This window comes from Eucalyptus grandis, chromosome 2 (genome assembly GCF_016545825.1).
Source record: "Eucalyptus grandis isolate ANBG69807.140 chromosome 2, ASM1654582v1, whole genome shotgun sequence".
Lineage (NCBI taxonomy): Eukaryota > Viridiplantae > Streptophyta > Magnoliopsida > Myrtales > Myrtaceae > Eucalyptus > Eucalyptus grandis.
In genome coordinates, this window is record NC_052613.1 from 20,143,274 (window position 1) to 20,169,778 (window position 26,505).

Below are 26,505 nucleotides of genomic sequence, written 5' to 3' on the forward strand. Positions count from 1 at the left end.
GAATTTCCAGAGCATACAACACATCATGTAGGAACAAAGTGTGTCCACCACGCATATTCAGTTGGCATGTGCTAATTCCTTTCACTTCAACTCTAAAGTTGTTTCCTACATAGATCCACTTAGTTCCAGTTGGTACTCGTCGGAATTCCACAAAGGATCCTCTATCCTTCGCTACATGGTTTGTCGCTCCTGAATCCACAGTCCACAAAGGATTAGACTCAGTTAAGAACACAAAACTCGATACAAAAGCAAAGTTCTGAAAAGTACAAGGGGTGCATACCTTCTTTGGCTCACGACAGTCGCGAGCATAGTAACCCTTCTTGTCACAGTTGTAGCATTTCACCCTTGCAAGCTTTTTCATGCGAGGACGCTTTCCTCTTTCATGTTGGTTAAACTTGGGTTTCTTCCCTGAAGGACCTGCTTCCTTGCCTTTTCCTTTATCAAACCAGTTAGGGCGTTTGTGCTTGGAGCTCGAAGCTCCATGTGAGCTAGAACTAGCATGATAGAGTTCAGCATCCGGCTTAGCCGCCAAGAGGCGGTCCTCTTCCAGCTCAAGATGGCGCACTTTGCATCCTCAAAAGTTTTGATATTTTCATTATGGGTCGGGTGCACCTTCATATGCTCCCAACTCGAGGCAAGGAACGAATCACCGCTTGCACTTGCTGCTCATCGGTGAGGACATGGCCAGCATCTTTCAGCTCATTTATCATGTTTGACATCTTTCTAAGATGTTGCTTCATGGTCTGACCATGAGGCTTCTTATATGAGTTAAACCTAATAGTGAGTTGTCTTAGTCTGATCACCGAAGTATGACCAAATCTAGCTGCCAATGCCTCCCACATTTCCTTGGCATTGTCAAAACGCCTAAACTCTCGCATGACGTCATTTTCCATGCTGCTCAGCAACGTGATGCGAGCAAGAGAGTTCTTTCTTTTCCACGCAGCAAAAGCTTCCTTATCTCTTTTGTGCTGCGCAGTGTTTCCTTCTTCAGGTTCTACCATGGTCAGGTTAAGAGCTTCAAGTGCCTCTTGCTCTTCCAGCAAATATTGGATTTTCATGTGACATATCTCATAGTTGTCACCATTGAGCTTTTTACCTTTGTTCAGCTCGGCAACTATGCTCTTCGTGGCTGAAGCCATTGATCTGAACACATTAGACATATATGCACGAATTATTAATGCCTATCATTTATGCATCCCTTTGCACAGACCCATCATATTAATGAACAATTTCAAGCAAGGTTTCAGAATCAAAAGGTCACAAAGTTTCCAATCATCCTCCAAAAATCCTAACTTAAAACTATCATTAATATGATTGTCATATGCAAAATAAATTCTATGAAGTTACAAAAACTTCTATAACTACCCACAGCTAACTGCCCGTAGCAACCAGCAATAACAGAAAGCAACAGATAATTGACATCCAATAAAACAATAATGCTTTCACATAATACAACTAACATATAGGTTGCTACTTCAACAACAATCAGGTAGTTAAACATTACATAAGATGTCTACAAAGCACACTTAACAAAAAAACAGCCAATACATCTAACACCAAGCCAGCACACGAACTGGGAAAGATCCTCTTTTGTTCAATTTCTTGATCTTTTCCTTTGTAACAATGCAGTAATATTCATTTACAAAATCCATCACAATTTTCTTATATGAAGCAGCTCCGTTGACATCCCATATGCGATTCAACCCTTCTTGCCATTCAGGTGGAAGAGTGTTCATGAAAAATCGCACCATTTCTGACTGTGGCATGGGACGACCATTCCATATGACCTTTTGAATTTTCCCGTTGACTTCAAGGATATGATCAATTAAGTCACCACTCTCCCATCGATGATCAGTCAGCTCAGCTATCAGCTTAGAAAGCCTTTCCTTTTGTTCATCGGTAACTGCGCGAATAGATGTGCGCAACCTGAGGGGAGGTATAGTTCGTGCAACAAATGCAGAACTGTTCCTGCAACAAATGCAGAACAAATAAGGGATTACATATAATCCACATAGACTTAATTGAAAAAGAAACACATTCTTTTCCTCTTTTCCTCTTTTTTTTTTTTTGGGTCAACGGTCAACGGTCAACTATCACCAGTCAACGGTCAACGGACAGGTCGTCGGACCGGTCGGGCGGGTCGGACGAACCGACTGCACGTGCAGCATGCGTGCGCGGGCTGACGTCACGGACGTCAGCCGACACGTGCCGCACACGTGCCGGGCGACCGCGGGTCGGGTCGAGTCGCCATCGGTGACCGCCGGCCAATCAGCCGTCGGCGGCGACGTCATCGATGACATCATCCCAGCGGTTACCAACCGTTGGGTGACGTCATGCTGAGGTCAGCAAGCGTCGGTTCGCCGACCGGTGCGTGTCGATTCGTCGGCCGGCGGCGCGCACGTGCCGGTTCGCCGACTAGCGCGTGTGCTGCACACGTTGGGCGAGCCAGCGCTTCTGGCACGTCGCGCCCACACGCAGCAGCTTCTGACCGCGCGTGTGGGTGCGTCTGGCATCTCCCGGCGGCGCACGACCTATTGACGGACTCGTCTCGACAAGCCCTTTCACCCTATGCTTTCAGAAATTGATTTCGAGTTACAGAAATTCGAAAAAATGGACGAACAGTGCTCGGGTGTCGGGATTTTGCACCCCGATCCATGTCGGCCGAAACTTTTCATGAAAATTCAATCAAAAAACATAAAAGGGGTCGGGAAAACATGAACTAGGGCTCTGATACCAATGTTGGGATTAACGGATCCCCGAAAGGCGGATTCGACACTAAATCGAACCCCTAAAATGAATGCGGAAGACAAGCCCGGGAAAATCACATATCACCGATCCTAAAGCACACCACAGATTCGAGCGTACCTTGTTAGCCACAGATTAGACACCGATGCCGATAAGAGGAAGAGAATTTGGTCCTGTTCGATCCGATGACGACAATTCGCTTGGAATGGGAGAAGAAAGTTGCCTTGTGCTTACTGTTTCTTCTATTTGAGAGAGAGAGAGCGTTGGAAAGAGAGGGAGACATACGTACGTTAATGCCAAAAGGTACGTTCTCCTCTCTCTCCTCCCTTATATATGTCCCTCCAAAAAACAATTAATCGTGCCTCTTCATCCATGGGCCCTACTCTTGTGGGCCGGGCTTTTAGGCCCAACATGGGCGGATGGGCCTTAAGCCCATCACTAATAAAACCATCATAAGTAAAGGAATTAGATAGTTTGATGGTTGGATTTGGTTCGGTTCGGGTCAGGTCTCGGTTTCCTCTTATTTTTTTACTTGGGATACGGACGATTGGAACCCACATGTAGCTCCCTCCATTGACGCCAACAATTGCTCAAAACGTCATCATTGCCTAATCATCCACAAGGGATCATGGACGACACCTCGTTCTTCAATCTCGTCGATTTCATGAGGAACCCGTATATGAGCAAGACATTCGTCGGCGTCTTGCTATGCGCAGTCCTCATTTGGCTCGCCGTCTTGATCGGCCTGCTCATCAGCTGGTGCCGGCTCCCCCGCTGGAATGGCCTTGTCTACCTCGGCCTCTGCAGCAAGTTCTGGTTCCCCCGGACCGCCCCTCCCTGCTTTGCCGCTTTGCTACTAGGTTAATGTATGTTTGTGTAGAAGAGTTGGATTTTATGCCCGCATTTGAGCGCCTTGGGAAGGCTCGAAAAGCTGAATCGGAGTGCTGCTTGTTCAAAAGCGAACCCTCTATGTCAAGAATGAGGAAATATCGCCAAAGATGTGACAGCTTGGCCATTTTGCCCTCTCGCGGGTACTGTTCACGCGGGTCCTCTCTTCTGGTTCCCGTGTTGTTGTTCATCCGTCGGTTGTGCCGCTTGTTCCGGGAGATCTAGCCATCCGTTTTGGCTGAAATTTGGAGGGTCGATTCCTCTAACATCCCTCTTCATTTCCATTAAACGAATTTGCCTGGGTTGGCCTACAGCTCGAGATCTAGCGATTCCTTGGAGTCGCGCGCGAGTGGCTCTTCTGGTCTGTTTTCTGTTTGGTGTGGGGTCTTGGCGGATCGTTTTGGTCTGAGCTTTGGAGGGAAGGGTCGTATACCTTACCTCCCTTGCTCCACCAAGCCGCTCCTCCTATCTCAGCCCTCATCTTCGGATCTTCACTGCTCAGGGAGTCGCGATTTGCATCGCTCTCCGCTGTGCGTTCTAGCTGGTGCGGCTTCGTCCATCATCAGTAGGGCCTTCTCGGAGTAGGAGCATTCCACGTCTTCCTCTCATTCAAGCCTTCGAAGCATCCTGGTACGCATTTCTTTCTTGATGGCTGTTTTGTGGTAGAGGTTGGGTTGCAGCCCAAGTGTTTGTGATATGTCCTCAACCATGTCTGGCACTTCCCGCGAGGCCCACCTTGTTGCGACTGCCATCGAGTGGCGTAATCCTTCAGCTCCAAATCAGTCCGGCCCTTCCAAGGCTGGCCCTACAGATCATAGAGGCAAACAGCAAGTCCCCCTTAGGGCTCCTTCCCGTTCGGGTTGTTCTAGGGAGCGAGTAGGGCTCGATCCTCCTCCAAACGACCAAATGGCCTTGCTCGGCGTCCAGGTGACCAGAACCCTTCTCCCTCTTGCACTTAGGCCAATGTGGCAAGCTTGCAGTGAAGGGATATGATCTTGCATACTCCCCTCGTACTTTTGTGGATGGCAAGCCAATTGTTCATGTCGGGGAGGAAGTATTAGAGGCATTTGATCCTAAGTGGCACGAATGCCTTGTTGGTTATTATGTTGGGAAGAAGCTTCCCTTCAAACTTACGGAATAAACGTTGATGCGAACTTGGGGCTCCAAGCTTATAGAAGTGATGGCGGATAATCAAGACTTCTTTTTCTTCCATATCCCGGACCCGGCTTTCCGGCGGAGGATTATCAAAGATGGACCCCTCACAGTGGCGAGGGTTCCTCTCATCTTACGGCAATGGCAGCCACTTATGGATTTGAAGAAGGACAAGCAAACCGCCGTACCGGTTTGGATTAGGTTGAAGAACCTTCCCCTTGACTTATGGTCCGCTTCGGCTATTGGTGGTATTGCAAGTGCAGTTGGGAAGCCCCTCTATGTTGACCAACGCACGGAGGAAATGAAGATGCTATCCTTTGCAAGGGTTTGTGTTGAAATCTATGCCAATCAACCTAGATGCTCCGCCGTTGATGTGGTTTTGAATGGGGTCTCGCGCTCTATTGTAATTGAATTTGAATGGAAGCCACTTGAATGTCCTTCATGTGGCACCTTCGGCCATAGATGTGAGGATAATGCTACCGTTCATAGCACAGACAAAGGGAAGCTGCCGGTTCTTCCTGCATCCGACCATACCCCCTCTAGCCATCCTGGTCTCGAACTTCCTGCCCCAATTCAGGCTCCTGAACCAGCTCCGGTTTTGGAGGAGAATCCCGAAGTGTCGCAGCATGGTTGGAGCCAGGTGAAGGGGAAAAAAAAGAAGGCCTTGCTCTTGAAGGATGGTTCCCTAGGCCGAATGCCCTTATCCAGCGAAGTGGGAAGCTCGTTGAAGTTCAAGGACTCCACTAGTGAGTCGATGCTGGAGTCTTCTCTTCCTAACCCTGTTGAGGAAAGGCCTAGCTTGGAACAAGAGGATCCAGCCTCTCATCTTGTGGAGGACAAGGACCATAATGAAGCTACCAATTTCGGTCTTGGTGCTGATAGGGATTCAGTGCTTTTGGAAAGCTATGTTAGCTTTGATGATGACTTACTATCGCCTGCCTCGTCACCGAAGGCCCCTACTACTTCTAAGAAGGTGGAGTCCATCCAAGACAAGCTCTTGGCCCTTGATCTAGCTCCTCCTCCGGTTGCGAATCCATCTACTTCGGTGGCCACATGATGGAAGCCGAATAGGCGGAGGTAGGTCTTCCATTCCTCCTTTGCTGTTTTCGTTAGTTATTCATAGATATATTTATATATATATATATATATATTTACATATATATTTATATGTACTTTGGGTTTTGGAATATGAGAGGTCTTTGTGACCCCCTGAGACAAGCAGAAGTGAGGAAACTTGTGTATTCTAATGGCCTTAGTCTGATCAGCTTGTTAGAAACCAAAGTTCCGGATTCTCTGTTCGACTCCATATCTGACAGAATGTTGTCGGTGTGGAATTGGGTGGCCAACTATGAATTCTCTCACAGGGGTAGGATTTGGGTTAGCTGGAACCCTTTTGTGGTGAGTTTTGAAGTGATTTCTTCCAACAGCCAGGCAATACATGGTAGTGTGAAGTTTCTTATGTCTGGTATCTGCTGTTGTGTCTCGGTGATATATGCGGAAGATACCTTTGTAACTCGAAGGCCTTTATGGGCGGATCTTGTTTAGAGGAGTGTGTTGTGCCGGGATGTGGCTTGGCTTGTGATGGGGGATTTCAACGCTATCAGGGATCCCTATGATCGGACTGGAAGCTCTGACACTTGGATTCCTTGCTTTGATGATTTCTATCATTGTCTGATTCAATCTGAGTTAGAGGACCTAAGGTATGTTGGCTTTCGCTTTACTTGGTCTACTTCCTCGGGGGTCAACCACAAGGCTAGGAAGATTGACCAAGTGCTTGTGAATGCTAATTGGAGTCAGGAGTTCTCTTATTCAGAAGCGTCTTTCCTCGCACCGGGCATTTCCAACCATACTCCTATGGTGGTTAGAGTGATGCAACCGATGTTCACCAGGAGGCCTTTTAAATTCTTCGAGTTCTGGACGAAGCACCCTTCTTTCCATAGCATTGTTTTTCAAGTTTGGGAAAGCCCGGGTGAAGGGGTTCCTATGTACAGGCTAGTGAGTAAACTGAAGGCTCTTAAAGGCCGCTTAAAGCAACTCAACAAAGAGTCTTACTCTAATATTTTTGAGAGGGTTTCTGCAGTGAGAAATGCTCTATCTTTAGCCCAGGTTGGCCTTCAGCAAGATCCTACTAGTGAGATTCTGGCAGATTTGGAGAAGACTCATCGGAGGACTTTTTTGGAGTTGAGGAGTCAGGAGGAGTCCTTTTTCAGGCAGAAGTCCAAGATCAGGTGGCTCAAGAAAGGTGATTAGAATACAAAAAATTTTCACCATTCCATTAATAGAAGGCAGCTAAGGAACATAATTCTTTTTTGTCATGAATACTTCGGGTACTATTATCTCGGAGCTGAGCTTAGTGCATAATACTTTTGTCTCCCATTTTCAGGAGCTCTTGGCACCTCGCCCCCGATCTTCCATCCCCTCCTTATTGGATATTCGGGAGGTCATACGGTGTCCTCTTAGGGGGGAACATGTTAGTTTTCTCTCTCGTCCATTCTCTAATGCAGAGATTCATGATACAGTCTTCTCCTTAGCTCAAGGCAAGGCGCCAGGACCTGATGGCTTTGGTGTTGAGTTCTTTAAGCATAATTGGGAGATAGTAGGGTCTTTGGTCATTGAAGCAGTTAAGGATTTTCTTACAATAGGGAGGCTTCTCAGGGAAATCAATAACACCATCTTGGTGTTGATTCCAAAAGTTCCAAATGTGACTTCAGTCAATGATTATAGACCTATAGCCTATTGTAATACTATTTACAAATGCATTACTAAGATTTTAGCTAACCGGATTGCTGTAGTCCTTAGTGACATTATCAGTCCTTATCAGAATGCTTTCGTCAAAGGCAGGCGAATTAGAGACAAGATCCTTCTTGCCCAGGAATTATTTGCTGGATTCCATCTTGACCCATACCAACCCAAGTGTGCAATTAAGGTGGATTTTCAGAAAGCTTATGACATGGTGGACTGGGACTTTCTTGAGTTAGTTCTTCGTGCTTTTGGCTTCTCGGATCATTTTGTTCAAATTGTTATGGTATGTGTCCATTTCCATAAACGGAGAACTTCATGGGTTTTTTCCTAGTGGCCGTGGTCTTCGCCAAGGGGATCCGATTTCTCCCTACCTATTCACCTTAGTTATGGAGGTCTTTTCTGGGATCCTTAGTGCTCAGGCCAGGCAACCGGGATTCAAGTTCTTCTGGAGATGTAAGACGTTGAGCATTTCCCACCTCTTTTTTGCGGATGACGTCTTTCTATTTTGCGGAGCTGATTTGACTTCGATCTTTCTTTTAAAGAACGGTTTAGACACCTTCTCTACGTGGAGTGGACTCAAGCCAAACTCCAATAAAAATGAGATCTTTCTTGCTGAAGGGTCGGCAACCTTGCGCAGCGAGATTCTCCTTGCTTTTGGCTTCATTGAGGGGACATTGTCGGTGCGTTATCTTGGAGTTCCTATTATCTCATCCAGGCTTGGCAAGGCTGATTGTATCTCCCTCATGGATCGCATAACCAATAGGGTCCAATCGTGGACTCAACGCTTCCTCTCATTTGCTAGTCGTCTTTAGCTTATAAGGTCAGTTCTCCATGCAATCCAAGCATACTGGGCAAGTGTATTTACTATCCCTATTGCAGTGTTGGATCGCATTGAGCAGATCTTGAGACAGTTTCTCTAGAAGGGCCCTGGATTGGGGAGGGGTGGAGCTAAGGTCTCCTGGGATGATGTTTGCCTTCCTAAGGAGGAAGGAGGGTTAGGTATTCGCAATCCGAGGGACCGTAATAAAGCAGCAATGTTGAAACACATATGGATCCTTTTTACAAATAAGGAGTCCTTGTGGTGTAGGTGGATCCATTCGACATTCCTAAAAAGGAAGAGTTTCTGGGTGGTTAATCAACCCACCTCTTGCTCTTGGGCGTGAAAGAGAATTCTCCATCTTAGGTCTGAGTTTTGGCTATCTTTTCTCTGGAGGGTTGGAGATGGTCGTTCTATCTCTTTCTGGTATGACCATTGGCACTCAAGAGGTCCCTTCAACCTTTTATTTTCTGACTCTTTGATTTATAGCTCGGGCTTACCCATACATGCTACGGTGGCTGATCTTTTTTCACCGGCTGGTCAGTCCATGCGAGCAGTGTTAGAATCTTCGGAGCAGCCCCTTCCTTTATTATCTCAATTACTGGATCGTTTTACTTGGTTAAGAGGTGCTTCCAGTTTATTCTCGGTTACTTCGACGTGGCACCTTATAAGGAAGAAGAAGCCTCGGGTCAATTGGGCTTCCTTGATCGGAACAATGCTATATCTCCAAGATATCGGTTCAACCTCGGCTTATCACCAAGAACCGCCTTCCTACTCAGGCCATGCTTTTGTCTCATGGCAGGATTGCGGATGCGGTATGTGCCTTTTGCAAGTTGACGCCAGATTCTATTGATCATTTGTTTTTTGGATGTAGCATTACAGCTAGGTTAGCATTCCTGTGGGCGGCTAGATGTAACCTCCCTTGGCGTAACAGGACTTGGGCCGACAACCTTCACTGGGCTCTGAAGTTCCTTCCCGGTAAGGATTTCTATCACTCCATCGCCCGATTTTCCTTTGGAGCTCTCTACCACCTTATTTGGAAATACAGGAATGAGATTCTATTTAGAAATTACACCTTCACGGTTCCAGCTCTGAAGAATCACTTGATTAAAGCGGTTAAGGATAAGGCCTTGACTTTCACTAATGTTGAAGACAATCCAAGAAATATGAGGCTTCAACACACATGGGGGATTGACCCTTGTATTTTCTATTCCTCTTCAGTACTTCCTTAGCTTTCTTGATGTCCGGTTTTTTGTTGCTGGGTGGGCCGTTGCTGTGCTTTGTTGCTACCATGGAGTCTCTCGTTGCCGCTTGTGGACGGGGTTCTTTAATCCCGGTTTTGGGCTTGATTGCCTTTGTTTGGCTGGCTGGTCACCTTCTTTTGTATTGGTCCTACTGTTGGTTGTGACCGTCGTTGTGTGACCGTGCCTTCTTGCTCTTCTGCCTTGTAGGCTTTTGTTTTTTCTTCTTCCGGTACCCTTCCAGTCAATATGCCTTGTTCATTTTAAGTTTAAGCTTTGGTGCCGTTTGCTTGTACATATTGGTTAAGCTTAATACAATTACCTTTCACAAAAAAAAAAAAAAATATCGCCAAAGATGTGGCTCTTTTTTCTTGGAGCTGTTGCTGCTGTGACAAAAGGTGGGAAGGGAAGAAGAAGGAGGGTGAAAAAAATAAAGGGATAAGTATATTAAAAGTCCTAAAATTTATCATAAAAGTGTAATTGTTGCGAAAATTTTCAAATATTGCAATCAAGTCATAAAACTCCTTAGCATTTCATCGCACTTTTTCAAATTTTGCTCGGTTGTATTTTCGTGATAAATTTTAAGACTTAATTGTACTTTTTGAAAGCTTAAAGACTCAATTACGCTTTCATGATAAATTGTAGGACTTCCATTACACTTATCCCAAAAAGAAAAGATAAGAGGAGTTTGTGACCCACAACATAAGCCTTATGAACTACCAAAACCTGAGCCCCAGAAGATAAAGCCAAAATAGCAACTCATTTCCCCATTCTACAAACCTATTTACAAGTGGATTGAGAAAAATTCCTCCCGTAATTTAGAACCACTCAAGCCAGGAGAAACCTATCCTCCTATTGATCTAATGCCAAATGCCTAAAACCTATTTACAAGTGGATTGAGAAAAATTCCTCCCGTAATTCAGAACCACTCAAGCCAGGAGAAACCTGTTACGAAATCGCACATCGATTCCAGAAAAATAAAGCTTGCAAACAATTCACTAGATAGAATATAGTAATAAAAGAGCATAATCAGATGAACACGCCAGAAAATTTGTTATCGAAGTTCACCCAAACTTAGGCTACATCTCTGCGCAGAGGCACTCTGCGAATCCACTAGACTTCGGAAAAAGTTGGAATACAACGACGATCTTCTCTCAAGATCAGGGCACAAAGAGATTGAGAACTCTCATCAAGAAAAAAACTCACTTTTTTCTTCTCTCTTTTTCTTGCCTCTCTATTTCCTTTTTCAGCGTCTTGACGGCTAGGGTTTTGCCATCGCTAATATAAAGGTATCATTTTTAACCTAAAAGGAAATCTAATGGAAAAGACAAAAAAAGCCCCTAAATATAAATATTTGGCTTTATCTATAACAATCTCCCACTTGAAGACAAATATACCAAAGCACCAAGCAACTTTGCATCCATCTTCTTCAAAAAATAGTAGTTGAAAAACTTGTGCCTCTGTGATACTCCTCATCAATTAACATGGAGTAATACCAATGGTAGTAGTACAGAAAATATGCTTCTCTCTGTCTACTACCTTGGTCATCATGTCAGCTGGAATCTTCGAGCCATCAATCTGTTGTAGCTTTAATTCATTATCTTTCAATGCTGACCTGATAAAGTGATAACGCTTCTTGATATGTCTAGTCCTTGAGTGATAAGCTGCATTCTTTGCTAAGTGCACTGCACTTTGACCATCACTCCACAAAGTGTCTCGACTGGTTGTTTTCGATGTAACTCCTCCATATAATCTTGTAACCACATGATTTCCTTGGAGGCTTCTGTAATCGCTACATATTTTGCCTCGTTGTCGATAAAGCCACTACTTTTTGTAGTTGAGATACCCAACTCACTTTGTTGTATCGCAGAATCAGTAAAGACATATCCAAAGTGGTACTCTTACCACTATCTCGATCACCCGAATGATCTGCATCTACATAACCCTGCAACTCTAGAGATGTACCACCATAACAAAGTGAGTAATTGGAAGTACCTGCTAGATATCTCAATATCCATTTAACTACATTCCAATGCTCTCTACCTGGGTTCTGCATATATCGACTCACAACTCCCACTGCTTGTGCAATGTCTAGTCTCGTGCTCACCATGGCATACATCAAACTCCCCACTGCTGATGCATATGGAACTACCGCCATCTCATCTTTCAAAAGTTGAGTGTTTGGACACATATCCTTGAAAGTTTGAAGTGACTCGCTAGAGGATTTGCAACCGGTTTTGCCTTGTCCATGTTAAATCTCTTTAACACCTTGTTCACATAGTCTTCCTGCGACAACCATAATTTCTTATTTTCCCTATCTCTGATGATTTTCATGCCTAAAATATTCTTGGCCTCTCCCAAGTCTTTCATAGCAAACTGTGATGATAACATCTTCTTCACTTCTACAATTCTCTTCATATTTGAACTAGCCACAAGCATGTCATCCACATATAAAGATAGATACACAATGTCACCATCATCATATTTGCGAAAATAAACACAGTGATCAAACTCACAGTGTGCAAATCCTTTTTCTTGCTTCATACCATCAAATTTTAAGTACCATTGCCACGAAGCTTGTTTCAAGCCATACAAGCTTTTTTTCAAGCGACATACCATGTGCTCCTTACCTTTGACTTCAAAACCCTTAAGTTGTGCCATGTATAATTCTTCATCTAAGTCACCATGTAAAAACGCTGTTTTTACGTCTAACCGCTCAAGATGAAGATCCTCCACTGCAACTATACTTAGCAGAACTCTAATTGATGTCATTTTCACTACAGGTGAAAATATCTCGAGTAGTCGATCCCTTATTTTTAGAAAAGCCCTTGACTACAAGTCTCGCCTTGTATCTAATACTACCATCTGCTTCATTCTTAACCCTATACACCCATTTGTTTAATAAAGTTTTTTTTTTACTGTGGGCAACTTGGTCAACTCCCAAGTTTTGTTCTTAAAGTAACGAGCTCATCTCGTCTTTCATAGCACACTCCCACTGCAAGTGAGACGTGTCTGCCTTTGCCTCATCGTAAGTCTCCGGTTCCCCCGAATCTGTATATAAGACATGGCTCAAAACAGTATTAGCTGATGGATCAAAAATTACCTTTGGCTTTCTCACACGTGTAGACCTTCTCAAGACAGGTACTTCAGGGTCATTCGTTTGCTCCGAATCACTGCGTTCTTCTTGAACTACCTCTTCACTGATAATAGGCTCATCTTGAACCTCTCTTTTAGGTGAACTTTGATCTACTGGAAACATCTTCACGGGCATTATGTCTAATTCAACATACTCTGGTTGTACTACCTTCTCATGCTCTGTCTCTGTCTGATGATCCTTGTACATCTTTTCTTCATGGAATACCACATTGCGACTGCGGATGACTTTGTTATTCTCATAATCCCAAAGTCTATAGCCATACTCGTCGCCACCGTATCCGATAAAGACGCACTTTTGGGACTTAGCATCGAGTTTTTTTCTATCCTCCCTGTCAATCAAAGCATATGCAATACAACCAAACACCTTTAGATGTGAATAATTAATCTTTTTACCTGACCACCGCTCTTGTGGTATTTCTCCATCCAACGCACTAGATGGACTTCTATTGATAAGATAAACAGCTGCATCAACTGTAGCGGCCCATAAGTGTAGCGGGAGACCCGCATGTAGTCTCATGCAACTCGCACGTTCTAGAATAGTCATGTTCATTCTTTCAGCTACATCGTTCTCTTGAGGAGTTCTAGGAACAGTCTTTAGCCCGTGTATGCCTTCTCGGCTCAGATAATTTGCAAATTCTTTACTTGTGTATTCACCACCATTATCAGATTTCAAAGCTTTAATCTGATAACCTGTTTCTTTTTCTACCATGGTCTTCCACATTCGAACATCCCGAATACTTCTGATTTTTCTTTAAGAGCATAGACCCAAGTCTTTCTTGTTGCATCATCAATGAATGTGACAAAATATCTCTTACCACCATAAGAGAGTTCTTGAGCAGGTCCCCATACATCAGTATGAACCAACTCTAGCTTCTGGCCTTTATTTTGTCGCCCATTCAATTGAAAACTAACAGCCTTCTGTTTTCCATAAATGCAACTCTCACAAAAATCTAACTCAACTTTTTGTAAACCCGGAAGTAATTTTCTAGAGTGTAACTGCTTTACACCTTTTTCACCAAGATGTCATAAATGATAATGCCAAAGAGTAGATAAATTACCTGTAGCCATTGTAGTTGCAACCATATCACTAATATTGTCTCCTTGGAGAAGGTAAAGTGTACCCGTACGCTTTCCCTTTGCTACTACTCTTACCCCTGAGGTTATCTTCCACTCTCCGCAGCCAAAGGTTATTACCAAACCTTCTTGGTCAAGTTTACTGGTTGAAATCAGATTTTTCTTTAATTCCGGAATATGCCTAGTTTCACGCAAAACTAGACGTCCTCCCCCGAGATGCTCACAGTCACGGTTCCTTTCCCAACAATTGGACACATGTAGCCGTTTCCCATAACCACTTGTCCAAAATCTCCACTAGCATAATCATCAAATATGTCTCTTTGTGAGGTGCAATGAAAAGAAGCGCCAGAATCAATAAACCATTTATCTGTTGTCAAGTCAAACCCTGCAGACAAACACAAGTTATCTAGCAAAGATTTATCGCTAACTACATTAGCACCTTGATTCTCATCTTGCTGCTTCTTTTTGTAGGCTTCACACTGAAACCTCCGGTGTCCGGTTTTGTGACAAAACCAACACTCATCTTTGCAACCTGTCTCTTACCCCTTGATTGTGATCCGCCACGTAGCTGAAATTTCCTCTACTTTTACTTCTTCCACGGTTCTCCACTTTGCAAGTGCCGTTGAAGATGTAGATGCAGAAAAATTATCTCCACCTGAGACTTTCCTTCGCATCTCTTCATCCATGATACTACTCACAGCATCATCAAGAGTTAAATCATCCTTCATGGTGCTCGAAATTCCCTGCACTGCGGTATTGTAGCTTTCGGAAGAGAACATAAAAATAATAAAGCTTGAAGCATCATATCTAAATTTATGCCTGCGGATTCCAATTGACCCATGACTTGTGTGAAACTATTAATATGCTCTGCCACAGAACCTCTATCAGATAACTTCATATTAACTAGTTTCTTCAGCAAAAATACCTGATTTGATGTGGATAGCTTCTCAAAAATATTCGTTAGAATATCCATGGCTTCTTTTGCAGTTTTGCTTTCGCGATGTGATACCCTGTCTTTTCGTCAACCCTAGACGAATCGCACCTAACGCCTTTCGATCAAGAATTTTCCATCCGGCTTCGCTGTCGGATCCACTTCCGCCATCTCGGGTTTCCAACCCTCAAGTGGTGCATAGAGATCTTTCTGATAAAGATAATCCTCTATTTGTAGTTTCCACCATCCGAAATCCTCTCCATTGAACTTATCGATTCTGATTTTATCTTCTGCCATCCTGTTTGCTTTCAATCGAACGTCACCGAAAAACCCTCGATGTTCTCGATTAGCCAACCTAGGCTCTGATACCAGTTGTTACGAAATCGCACGTCAATTCCAGAAAAATAACGCTTGCAAACAATTCACTAGACAGAATATAGTAATAAAAGAGCAAAATCAGATGAACACGCCAGAAAATTTGTTATCGAAGTCCACCCAAACTTGGGCTACGTCTCCGCGCAGAGGCACTCTGTGAATCCACTAGACTTCGGAAAAAGTTGGAATACAACGACAATCTTCTCTCGAGATCAGGGCACAAAGAGATTGAGAACTCTCATCAAGAAAAAACTCACTTTTTTCTTCTCTCTTTTTCTTGCCTCTCTATTTCCTTTTTCAGCGTCTTGACGGCTAGGGTTTTGCCATCGCTAATATAAAGGTATCACTTTTAACCTAAAAGGAAATCTAATAGAAAAGACAAAAAAAAAGCCCCTAAATATAAATATTTGGCTTTATCTATAACAAAACCCATCCTCCTATTGATCTAGTGCCACATGCCCAAAAAATTCAAGAGTCTCGAACAACATATGGCCAAACCCCAAATGTTTACATGTTTTCTCCTACAACTTTTCCTCATTTGACTCCCAAGCCGAACTGAACCATGCTTTCGATTTGGGTCAAAACATGCACACATCCCGTTTGGTTCACTTTCGTTTGGGTAACATGAAAACCCGAACCAAACTGTTGACAGTGCTTAACAACTCATGTAAGTCATTTCCCTTTTATTTTTTATTTTTTTTTTGGTCGAAAATTTTCCTTTTAGTTAAAGAGCACTTTTAATGATGACAAATCGGTTATCTACAATTGATAGAAATGATCAATTGGACCTCACAATTAATTCTGACAATAAATTTGGTACATTAACTCTCATGTCCACGAAAATCGTTTGCGGAATTGTGATTCAGCATTGGGTATCATACATTAACGTGGTGTCAAGTTCAGAAAAAAATATTATAGGTTTGACAAATTGCAATTTATCATCGTTAATTCCACATCACAATTTATCAGTCCCTGCTTATATTTGCTACTTTATTTTGGTCCCAAGACTACGAGCATATGGGACTTTCCTTTTTCCCCGTCATTGACGTTTAGATTAAGATGAGTTGGGACCCAAAATTACGTCGATGATAGAGGGTGCGAGTTCCATTATAGGAGAAACGTAACTCCGATGGCATTGGAGTTGAGCTCTTTGTGATTATTATTTTATTTTCATGATGGCTCACTTAGGACGCTATCCAGCCACTGTGATGATGATATGAATATGGAAGAAAGCATACAAGCCTAAAATAAAGATTTGTGATTTTGTCAGTTGGAGTTATTAATAACAGAGGTTTGATCTTGAATTTCGAACAAAAATGAGGAGCCACCGTGAGGCGCGATGGAGGCGCCTCATAACATTCTTAACCAAAACATGGCTACTTAAAGTATCAAAATTAGTCAATAAGAGTACAAACAAACTGCGTGTTTAAAAATCTATTTCATAACTCATTTTCTGATAACACGAATATTGATCCACACATTCAACACGTGCTAAACCTAAACCAAATCAGAATGATTTCGATTACAACAGCAAATGGTAGATTTGATGCCAAGTAGCTTTTATTTTTTTTACTTGAACCTACAATATAAGTTAATTGAATTGATTTTAAAATTTGTTTATTAAAATAATCAGGAAAAATTTCACCCTCATTTTTTCAAATAAATGACTAAAGTAAACATTATTTCAAATAAGAATCTAAAGTGGTCAAATCAACTCAAATGAGAACTTTTGGCTAGCCAATGACTATTCCGACCATAAGAGAAGTGGTATTTCAGTCAAAAAAATTCCGTTATTTCCTTTTTCCTTTGTTTATTTTTTTTATTTTTTCCTTTTTCTTCTTCCCTCCATCGGCCATCACCAAGACTCGTCAATGACCGGTGAGTCACTAGCCTTAGGTGAGGGCTGCCCTTGCCTGACGTCGACGAGGGCAACCCTTGCTTGAGTTTGATGACTTTTGCCATAGTTGGCGAAGGAAAGAGGGAAAAAGAGAAAAAAAAAAATTAAAATAGAAAGACGAAAATGCCCTTTAGTCAGCAAGGTTAGGCCTTTCTCTGAGATTTATATGACTATTTCAGGCTCTTATTTTAAAAAGTTCTACCTTATACCCTTATTTGAAAAAAATGATAACACTCTGGATCATTATTTGAAATAATGTCCACTTTATGTCCTTATTTAAGAAATGATCTCGAAGCCCTTATTTGAAATTTTTTCAAAGAACCATGGATCATTATTTCTCTTATATATATATATATATATCTGGACCTCTACCAATGAATGTCATCAAAGGGGAAATTCGCAAATTCTTTTCTGCTTTCGTTTGTCTTTATAGTATCAAAACTCGATAAGACCACGCAGAACTCTTCCCTACAGGCTACACCAATGGTTGCTGCTCCCAGATATCCTTTTCCCTCAAATCTCAACGGGTAAAGTTTGTCATATTAAAGCTAAATGGCAACAACTATCTTATCTGGGAGACTCAAGTCTTGTACCTAGTTGAAACTCAACATATTCAAGGTTTCCTACTAGCAAAGAGCCGCTCCTCCACCAAAACTTGATCAAGTAAACGGCTGATCTTGCCAAATCTTAGGTCATTATTAGCCTCTGTGAAGAAGTTCCTGGACTTGTGGTAGGGCTTAAGACAGCTTCACAGGTATGGAAGGCTCTAACGGAGCATTACACTCAGAGCTCTATCGCTCTGGAATTTGACCTCCTTGCAGAATTGCAACTTATTGAAAGAGGGACTAAATCCTTAGCTGTCTATCTTAGAGGATTCAAGACCATCTGTAATCAGTTTAAGTGCTGTTGGTCAACCTATTTCAGATGCAAATGAAGTTTTCAGGTTGCTCGAAAGGCCTTGGAAACAACCACGCGCCTTTCAAGACCACCATGCTTCAACCACCCCTTCCGTCATATGCAAAAATTGTTCCACAGCTTCAAAGCTATGAGCAACGTGAAAACAGAAGCATGACATACGAGGTCTTCCTATTGGATTGTAACCACGCAGGTTGTATACCATCATAAACAATGTTATACCTATCAACCAACAATGTTATTTCTGTCAAATTAGAAAAAGCGCTATATTGTCATTTCATTCCTCTGATTTTCAACGTTCCCATTTTGTGGACAAGATAGATTGTAATAAGAGTTTTGGTATTATGTGGTGTTTATTGATGATTTTTCACCAATTTTGTTGGTTATATCCACTGAAGAGGAAAATTTGATTGTTTTAAATTTTTTTTGTCATTTCCAAAATTTTTGGAAAATCACTTCGAGCGAAAAAAATTAAGATTAATAAATCAGGTGGAGGCGGAGAATTTCTAGTTGTAGTCTACTTGAATACACTTGGTAGATGCAGCCAAAGTTAGAGACCCGAGGTCAACATAAATAATTCACTGTCTTGACAAGAAAAAGGTACCCTCCCACGTACCATTTTTAAACAAAAGATGGTTGCTTAAAATCATAACAAGCAAGCGCCAGCCAGAGAATGTTTTTGAAGCAACTGTAGAATACCTTGTGTGTAATTCTCAGTAATCTTCAGGAAAGATTCTTGGGTCAAGAATAGAAGCACTACACCTGTGTCTACGAGGGCTATTACAGAAATGAGTTTATCATATTTGGAACGTATGGCTTGATCAAGACGTTTCTTGAACTAGCACTTCGGATACTCTGGGTGTTTGAATCTTTTTGGGATTCATGGATATTCTGGGATTCGTGAGAGAAGAAATAGAGACCATCACTTGGTTCTTCTAAATCATCGGGTTCATTAGACTCAACATCATTATTTCAGAGAATGTTTCGATGATGCAGATGGTTTTATCAATGGTCCATCTTCAAGAGAGAAAATAGATTCAAGGTCGCCTTCTTCAAGAGAGATGACCGTCCTTTTTTTCAACAGCATTCACAAGATTCATTCTGCTCTTCTTTGCCTGATAGCAATTTTTGGCGAAATGCCCTTTGCGTCAACAAATAAGAGATTTGTCTTCTTCTTTTTTTTCCCTATCGCCGCTACTTCTTTCTTACTTACTTTTCCTGAGAAATTTTCATTTGCCTCTTTTTCTCCATTTAGAAGAGTACTTCTTCAAATCTCTCTTTCTTATTTAAGCAATCACAAGAAAAATTCTTATGACCACTGTCGCGACCTAAATTTTCAGGGGCAATCCTAGAAGTTTAGGTTAATGGATTACTAAGTCCGAAGACTTGGCGCGGACCCTCCCAAGTCCTACCAATCGCGACTTGATAGAAATTAATTCATTTAAACATGCAATTTCAATTTGGAGCCGCCACTAACCAATTAGGGCTAGTTAGAAACCCAAGTAAAGTATGGGAGAATACTTTACTATTGCGAACCAGATATTCAATAGGTCCGAGGACATGATTACGCTAGATTAATCTAACGCCCTTTCGGTACCTTTTATTTTAATTTCAAAAATATTTTGCAGGCAATGTTGATTAATTTAAACCTAAGTTACTAACATGCAAATTGTGGTCATGCGGGTGCGCAATCAATAAAATAACATTCAAATAAAAAATGCTAATAAAAATGCATGTCCTAAACATGATTTCTAAATGACATGACACCTAATTTTTTTTTTCTCTTTAAAAAAAATAATAATAATTATATGCAATCTTAATCTAAATTTAATATGCATGGATTTTACTTTAATGATATGTGAGATGCAATTCATATGGTATGACTAGAACTATCACTATATGTATGCAATCTTATTTATATAATCCTAAATATGCATGTGTTTCATGACATGAGATGAATGACATAATAATTCTATATGCATGTTCTTTTTGTGATTTTTTTTATGATTTTTTTTTATTACACATATGCAACCTATATTAAACAATGATGACATGACATTGGATTAATTATGAACTAACCTGTTAATTAACCGGGTAAAAGACTTTTGTGTTTTCTTTTTTTATTTGAAATGACCTAGTAATTTTCATTAAAAAAGGTGACATAATGATGCAATGCTAATTTTTGGCATTTTTTATTTTTATTATAAAAAAAATACTACATGATGAGAATGTTAAAACATTAACCTATAACCTTCTAATTAAAACGCAACATGTAATATGTGCATTATAAAATCTATATAACCTAAATAACATTTTTTGTTTTTGTTTTTTTAATATTTTTTTTGTGTTTTGGTTTTATTAAAGGAAAATCATCCTAATTCTACATGAATCTTAAAAAAGAAACTAAAATACGTTGCTTCAAATGTGAAATGAGTATAAACCTAAATATCTAATATGATGCATGATATGTGATGAGCAAATAATAACACGCTAAAATAAAAATCCATCCATGTAAATCAATGGCATTTTAATATGAATCAATGATGCAAAGAAATTCATGAATTTTGCCATAAAAGTTGAAATAATCAAAAATCTAACCCGACGTCTCGCGGGTCAATATTTTTTATTATCATAACTTAATATGACAAATTTCCCAACGATAAAATAAATCAAAACAAATCAAGTTAGAATATATAAAAAAAAAAACATGAAATCAAATATCTAGAAAATCACCTAGTCCAACTCACGGTTGGCTTGAGGAATGGCGAGGAGCAGCTGGTGGTTCGGTGATGGGTTGCCGTTCGGAACGAGGGCTGTCCATTGGAGCTCCGGCGAGGTTCGGCAAGAACTGCACTGCAAAGCAAAACGAGGAGGCAGCAGATGGCTCTGTTCGGGCGTGCGGCGGCAAGCGAGAGGAGCAGCAACGTCGGGTGCGGGGACGTCGGGCTACTTGGGACTGATTCGGGTTGAGGCCAAGCACCGGTGGAGAGCTCCCGGAGGTACGGTGATGGTCCGGCAGAGGTGGCGTCTCACGGGTGTGTGGCAGCTCGATTCCGACGTCGCGGGTCAGCAGTGGATTCGTCGGTTGCGGGGGACGCCGGTGAGAGGACGACGGGCTTCGGGGCGGCGAGCTGCGCGGGTCGGCGGGCGTCGGGGAAGTGAGCAGCGCGGGTCTGCCGGGCCGGGCGGCGAGCGACGAGCGAGACAACGAAACGGGGAGTTTCTTGGGAGGAACTCGGATCAGCACGAGAACAGCTTCGTCGGGCGAAGTAAGGGTGTGGCGCACGTCGGCGGACGGCGGCACAGCAAGGCGGCAGCGAGCAACGGGGTGAGGCGTCACGGGCTTCGGCTGCAGGCGGTGTCGGCGCGATGAGCAGTGTACGGCGTCGACGTTCGTGGGTCGGCGGAAATGAAGCGAGGCGTTGCTGGTGCTTAGGCGCAAGGTTGGCAAAGCGCGGCGAGGACGGGGAGCGCGAACGGTTGCCGGCGGGACTGCGAGCGAGGCAGACGGGCGCGCGGCGCTGGCTGGGGAGCGGTGGTGCAATCGTGGCAGCGCAGGTGGTGCAGGCGCAGTGGGCAACAGCGGGCACCGGCGGCTTCGGAGAAGACGGACTGTAGCCCCTTTTTCTTTTTTTTTCTTTTTTTTGTTTTTCTCCCTGCTCTCACGTCTCTCTCTCTCACATCACTTCTCTCTGCTCTCACCTGTCCCTGTCTCTTTTCAGAAGCAAAAAGCTTCCGCTGACTTTTCCTTTTTCCTTCAAGAACCGAGCCCCTTTCTCTCTTTCTTCCACTCTTCTTTTCCTCTCTTTTCCCTGCTCACGTCGACTTCTTCTCTTTTTCTCTTTGCTATTTTTTTGGACGAACAATGAAGAGAAGCCCCCACAAACCGGAGCCTCGACTTCTCTTTTATAGAAGAAAAACTTGAAATTGTTGAAGATCCAGCGTTATTCACTCAACCTCTTCAACAAAGAAATGGCTCCAAAATCTGGCCGTTGAATTATTTTGAATTCAATTTTTTTTTTCAAAATTTCCCTCTACAACCAAATGCTATATTATTATTTTCTAAAAATAAATTAAATTTTAAAATAGGTGTCAACAACCACATATGATTTCAAGCCCAACTTTTTGCAAGCTTTATCAAGAACTTTGTTGTTTTCTATAAATTCTTTTAATGCCTTCTTACGTAGGTGTTGCTCATCAAGAGCAGCATGAACACCTTGTTGGATTTCCCCAAGTGAGGCTTCAAGGGTTCTTCTAATTTAGTTCTGGAAGAATTTGTCTACCAAATTAGCAATTTGCTTTGATAGGAAGACAAGAAAACGGGTTTCAAAGCTATATCTCCGCCTAGAGCATAGAAAAGCTTCATTTCTTTAAAGTGCCTGTCAAAGTCCTTCCTTTTAATTCGAGCAGCATTTTCTTTTGAAGAACTACGTTCTCTTTTGTTCTAGGAGGTCTTCTGAGCTGCCCATGAAATATAGATAAAGAATCTGTATAACTTGGTTAAAATCCTAGGCCAGAAAAGTATTCTGGTCAACTAGTGGAAGGTTCATCCATCAATCTAGTAGACTACCCATAAATCTGCTAACAAATTCCAAAAGTATGTCAAAGTGATTGATTTCTAGATTTAACAATAAGGCATTCATCCAGGCACAAAACTCTTGCAATGATCCATGCCATTAGTGATATGGAAGACATCAAGGGCCAATGAAAGCATAGAGGTGATGGGGCCACCGAAATTGGACTATGCTGGTTCTGGATCATTTCTTCCTTGCAGATCTTCATCTTCTTCCCTCATCATGAAACTAATTGGGAGGATAGCTTCTGCTTCTGAGTGTTATAATTATGATTAATGGATCAACGAAAACCAACAAATTAAGATACATCTTTTATGTTCACGTATCTATTGAATTCATGAATTTCCTAAATTCACCTATCTTTTAATTCATATATTTATTGAATTCACATGTTTCGGGATTCATGAATCTCTTGGATTCATGAATTTCTTGGATACATGCGTCTATTCATGTATCTCTTCTGTTCATGAACTTTAAAGCTCTATAAATAGATAAGAGCATAGAGCTTCATCATAAGGTTTTTCGTTAGAACAATTCGAGACTACGATTCCAAAAGAGATTTGAAATACTACTCTACTCTTCTGATTTTTTTGGGTGTGCTGGTTCAATTGAATGGTTCGACTGAGTCATGTTTGCACAATGCTAATCTAAACAGGTTCGAGGTGTCGTATCTTGGGAGGCATAGTTCATGAATCTGCGGAGTACCATTGGCAGAAACTAATCGCCTTAAGGAGATTCGGATATCCATACCTCACATCCAATTTTATGTTATTTTTCTAATGATATCTTATTTTCTTCTTCTCCAAGATTTGTAAGTTTACCTAAAAATAAGGATATTATAAAGCTGTTATCGCCTTCTTTACATTGATATTCTAATTACAACAAACAGTTTGCTTTCTCTGGATTATATTCCAATAGTCTTAAGGTGATTAGTTTGCTCACTGTTTGTTGTTCTTGTCAGATTATTGAGATGGCTGAAAATAATCAAGTGCTCTTCTATGTCCAGAATGCTTCAGGAGACGTTCCTATGGTCGATTCGATCGTTGCTATGGAAGATGTTCAACCCTCAAGGTCTGAATTTGTAGCAGCCAACGCTACGGGCCCTTGGGCCAACACCAATTTTGGTGGTGCGGGTGCAAGTCATACGACTGGTATGCTCGGGACTGTTTTTCATAACAGTACGGGCCAAATGGCTTTTGGCTCCATTTTTAGAGGGATAGTTCAACGAACCTTGCTTACTGTGATGGCAACACCTCCAGTTACAGCTAATGAGAAACTGGAGAAATTCACTAGAGTGGGCTTTAAACAGTGGCAGCAGAAGATGTTCTTCTATCTAACCATGCTAAATCTGACGAAGTATTTATCGGAGGTGTGCCCGGTAATTAGTTCAGATGAGCACGATGTCATGACGTTCAATGCATTGGAGGCTTGGAAGTATGGGGACTTTTTATGCCGAAATTATATTCTTAACTGTTTAGTGAATTCTCTATATAAAGTTTATTGTAATATTGAATCTCCTAAACAGTTATTGGAGTCCTTAGAGAAAAAATACAGGACTAAGGATGCTGGCACCAAGAAATTTGTGGTTATCAAATTCTTGGACTACAAGATGGTGGATTCTAAATCTGTCATGAGTCAGGTTCAAGAATTGCAATCAATTCTGAGTGACATCTCTACTGAGGGAATGATATTTAGTGAATCATTCCAAGTGGTGGCCATGATTGAGAAACTGCCTCAGGGCTGGTCAGATTTCAAAAATTATTTGAAGCACAAACGGAATGAGATGAGCCTTGAAGATCTCATTTTGCGCCTTAGAATCGAGGAGGACAATATAAGGAGTGCGAACCCTTCTTTTGAGCCAAAGGCCAACATTGTGGAATTTTCCAAATCCAAGCAAGATAGAAAAAGGAAGATGTCCTTTCAAGGAAAAGGCAAGCAAAAGGAACAGTTCCAGAAATTCCAAGGGACATGTTTTATATGCAACAAGCATGTCCATTGTGCTAAGGATTGCAAGAAGCACCCGAAAAAAGGCAAGAACGATGGTGCGGCCCAACAATTGAATTTGACAGAACATGACATTATTGAGAGACTGTTTGCTGTGGTAATGTCCGAAGCATCTTTGGTGTCGAACACTAATAGCTGGTGGCTAGACACAAGTGCCACAAATCATATTTGTGCATATAAACACATGTTCTCATCTTATGAGAAGGCTGAAGAAGATGAGAAGCTTTATATGGCTAACTTTGCATCAGCAAAGATTGGCGAGAAGAGGAAAGGTGATCCTGAAGTTTACATCGGCAAGGAGGTCACCTTGCTGAATGTGCCGCATGTACCGGAGATTTGGAAAAACCTAATTTTTGGCATCATACTTGTCAAGAAGGGTTTCAAAGTTGTATTTGAATCTGACAAGTTTGTACTTTCAAAAGGAGGGATGTATGTGGGGAAAGGATACTTGTGTAAGGGAGAAGTACACTATTAGTGCCATAAGTTGTGTACGGCGCTCACTTTGGTGCCAAAAGTTTCCGTCGGAACACTTAAGTGCCAAAAATTTTGAAAAATGATCATTTCAGTGGCAACGCCGATTCGGTTGGCCAGAAATCCGACGTGGCAGTTTTTTTTATTAATTTTTGACGCTGATATGGCTCGCTGGAGAGTACAAGAGAGAGAGAGAAGCCATGGCGGTGTTGTCTTCTTCCCGAAGAAGAATACCGGCAGAGAGAGAGAGAGAGAGAGAGAAGCCATGGCGGTGGCGTCTTCTTCCCCGAAGAACAACACTAGCGAGAGAGAGAGAGAGAGAAGCCATGGTGGCGGCATCTTCTTCCCCAAAGAACAACACTAGCAAAGAGAGAGAGAAGCCATGGCGGCATTGTCTTCTTCCCCCGAAGAACAACACCAGCAGAGAGAAAGAGAGAGAGAAGCCATGGTGGCGTCGTCTTCTTCCCCGAAGAACAACACCAGCAGAGAGAGAGAGAGAAGCCATGGCAGCGTCGTCTTCTTCCCCGAAGAACAACATCAACAGAGAGAGAGAGAAGCCATAGTGGCGTTGTCTTCTTCCCCGAAGAACAACACCAGCACCAGCCACTCTCTGAGCAGATCCCAATCCACCATCTCCATCTGCGCCCTCCTTGTTTCCCTCGCACTCCTCGTCTTCTCTCTCTCTGCACCTTCAACCCCCTTCTTCCTCCTCCTCCTCTACCCTCGCCTCCTATTTTCCCATCACTTCTTGGCTGAGCGATGGTGGCCGAGCATAGTGGCCAAGCGACGGTGGACGAGCACGGTGGTCGAGCACGGTGGCCAAGCAAGCTAGGTCGGCGAGGATGAACAAAAAAAAAAAACCCTAATTTCAATCCCAAATAAGCTATGCGGCGTCGTTTTTCCTAAGCCATCCATATAGGATGGCAAAACGACGCGTTTTCTTAAGTATGATGGATAACAACGTCATTTAAAGGGTTTATCAATTTTTTTTAAATATAAAAGCCACGTAATCATTTTGGCCTGAATTTCTCGCCGGTGGCACCAAAGTGATCGTTTTTCCTCCGATTTGGCACTTAAGTGATCCAACAGAAACTTTTGGCACCAAAATGAGCGCCGTACACAACTTATGGCACTAATAGTGTACTCCTCTCCTTGTGTAATGACCTATTTAAAGCCAATGTGGCTGTCATTGATGTAAACTCGAATTATGTGTACCCAAAGACTATTAATAAAGAAAAATCTTCAGTTTACACTATTGTGTCTCCTTATCTATGGCATGGTAGATTATGACATGTAAACTATGGTACAATAAAGAGAATAGCAAACTTGGGGTTAATTCCAAGATTTGAGTTGGATGCTCATTACAAGTGTGAGACTTGTGTTGAGGCTAAGTTTGTTAAGAAACCTTTTAAATCCGTTGAAAGAACAAGTGAACCTCTACAATTAATCCATAGTGATCTATGTGATTTAAAGTTTGTAGAAAATAGAGGTGGAAAGAAGTACCTCATCACATTTGAGGATGA

The 26,505-nt window shown here is 42.1% G+C and overlaps 2 protein-coding genes across 2 annotated transcripts; both read left to right on the plus strand.

Annotated features, from left to right (window-relative positions):
* Window positions 1–4,813: 4,813 nt before the first annotated feature.
* LOC104443191 lies at window positions 4,814–5,842 on the plus strand. The gene has a single exon (XM_039306863.1). The coding sequence runs from the start codon at window positions 4,814–4,816 to the stop codon at window positions 5,840–5,842; it is 1,029 nt and encodes a 342-aa protein (XP_039162797.1).
* A 524-nt stretch (window positions 5,843–6,366) lies between these two features.
* LOC120290565 lies at window positions 6,367–9,576 on the plus strand. The gene is made up of 5 exons (XM_039306864.1): window positions 6,367–7,027; window positions 7,169–7,225; window positions 7,290–7,810; window positions 8,969–9,159; window positions 9,279–9,576. The coding sequence occupies exons 1-5, from the start codon at window positions 6,367–6,369 to the stop codon at window positions 9,574–9,576; spliced, it is 1,728 nt and encodes a 575-aa protein (XP_039162798.1).
* The last annotated feature ends 16,929 nt before the right edge of the window (window positions 9,577–26,505 follow it).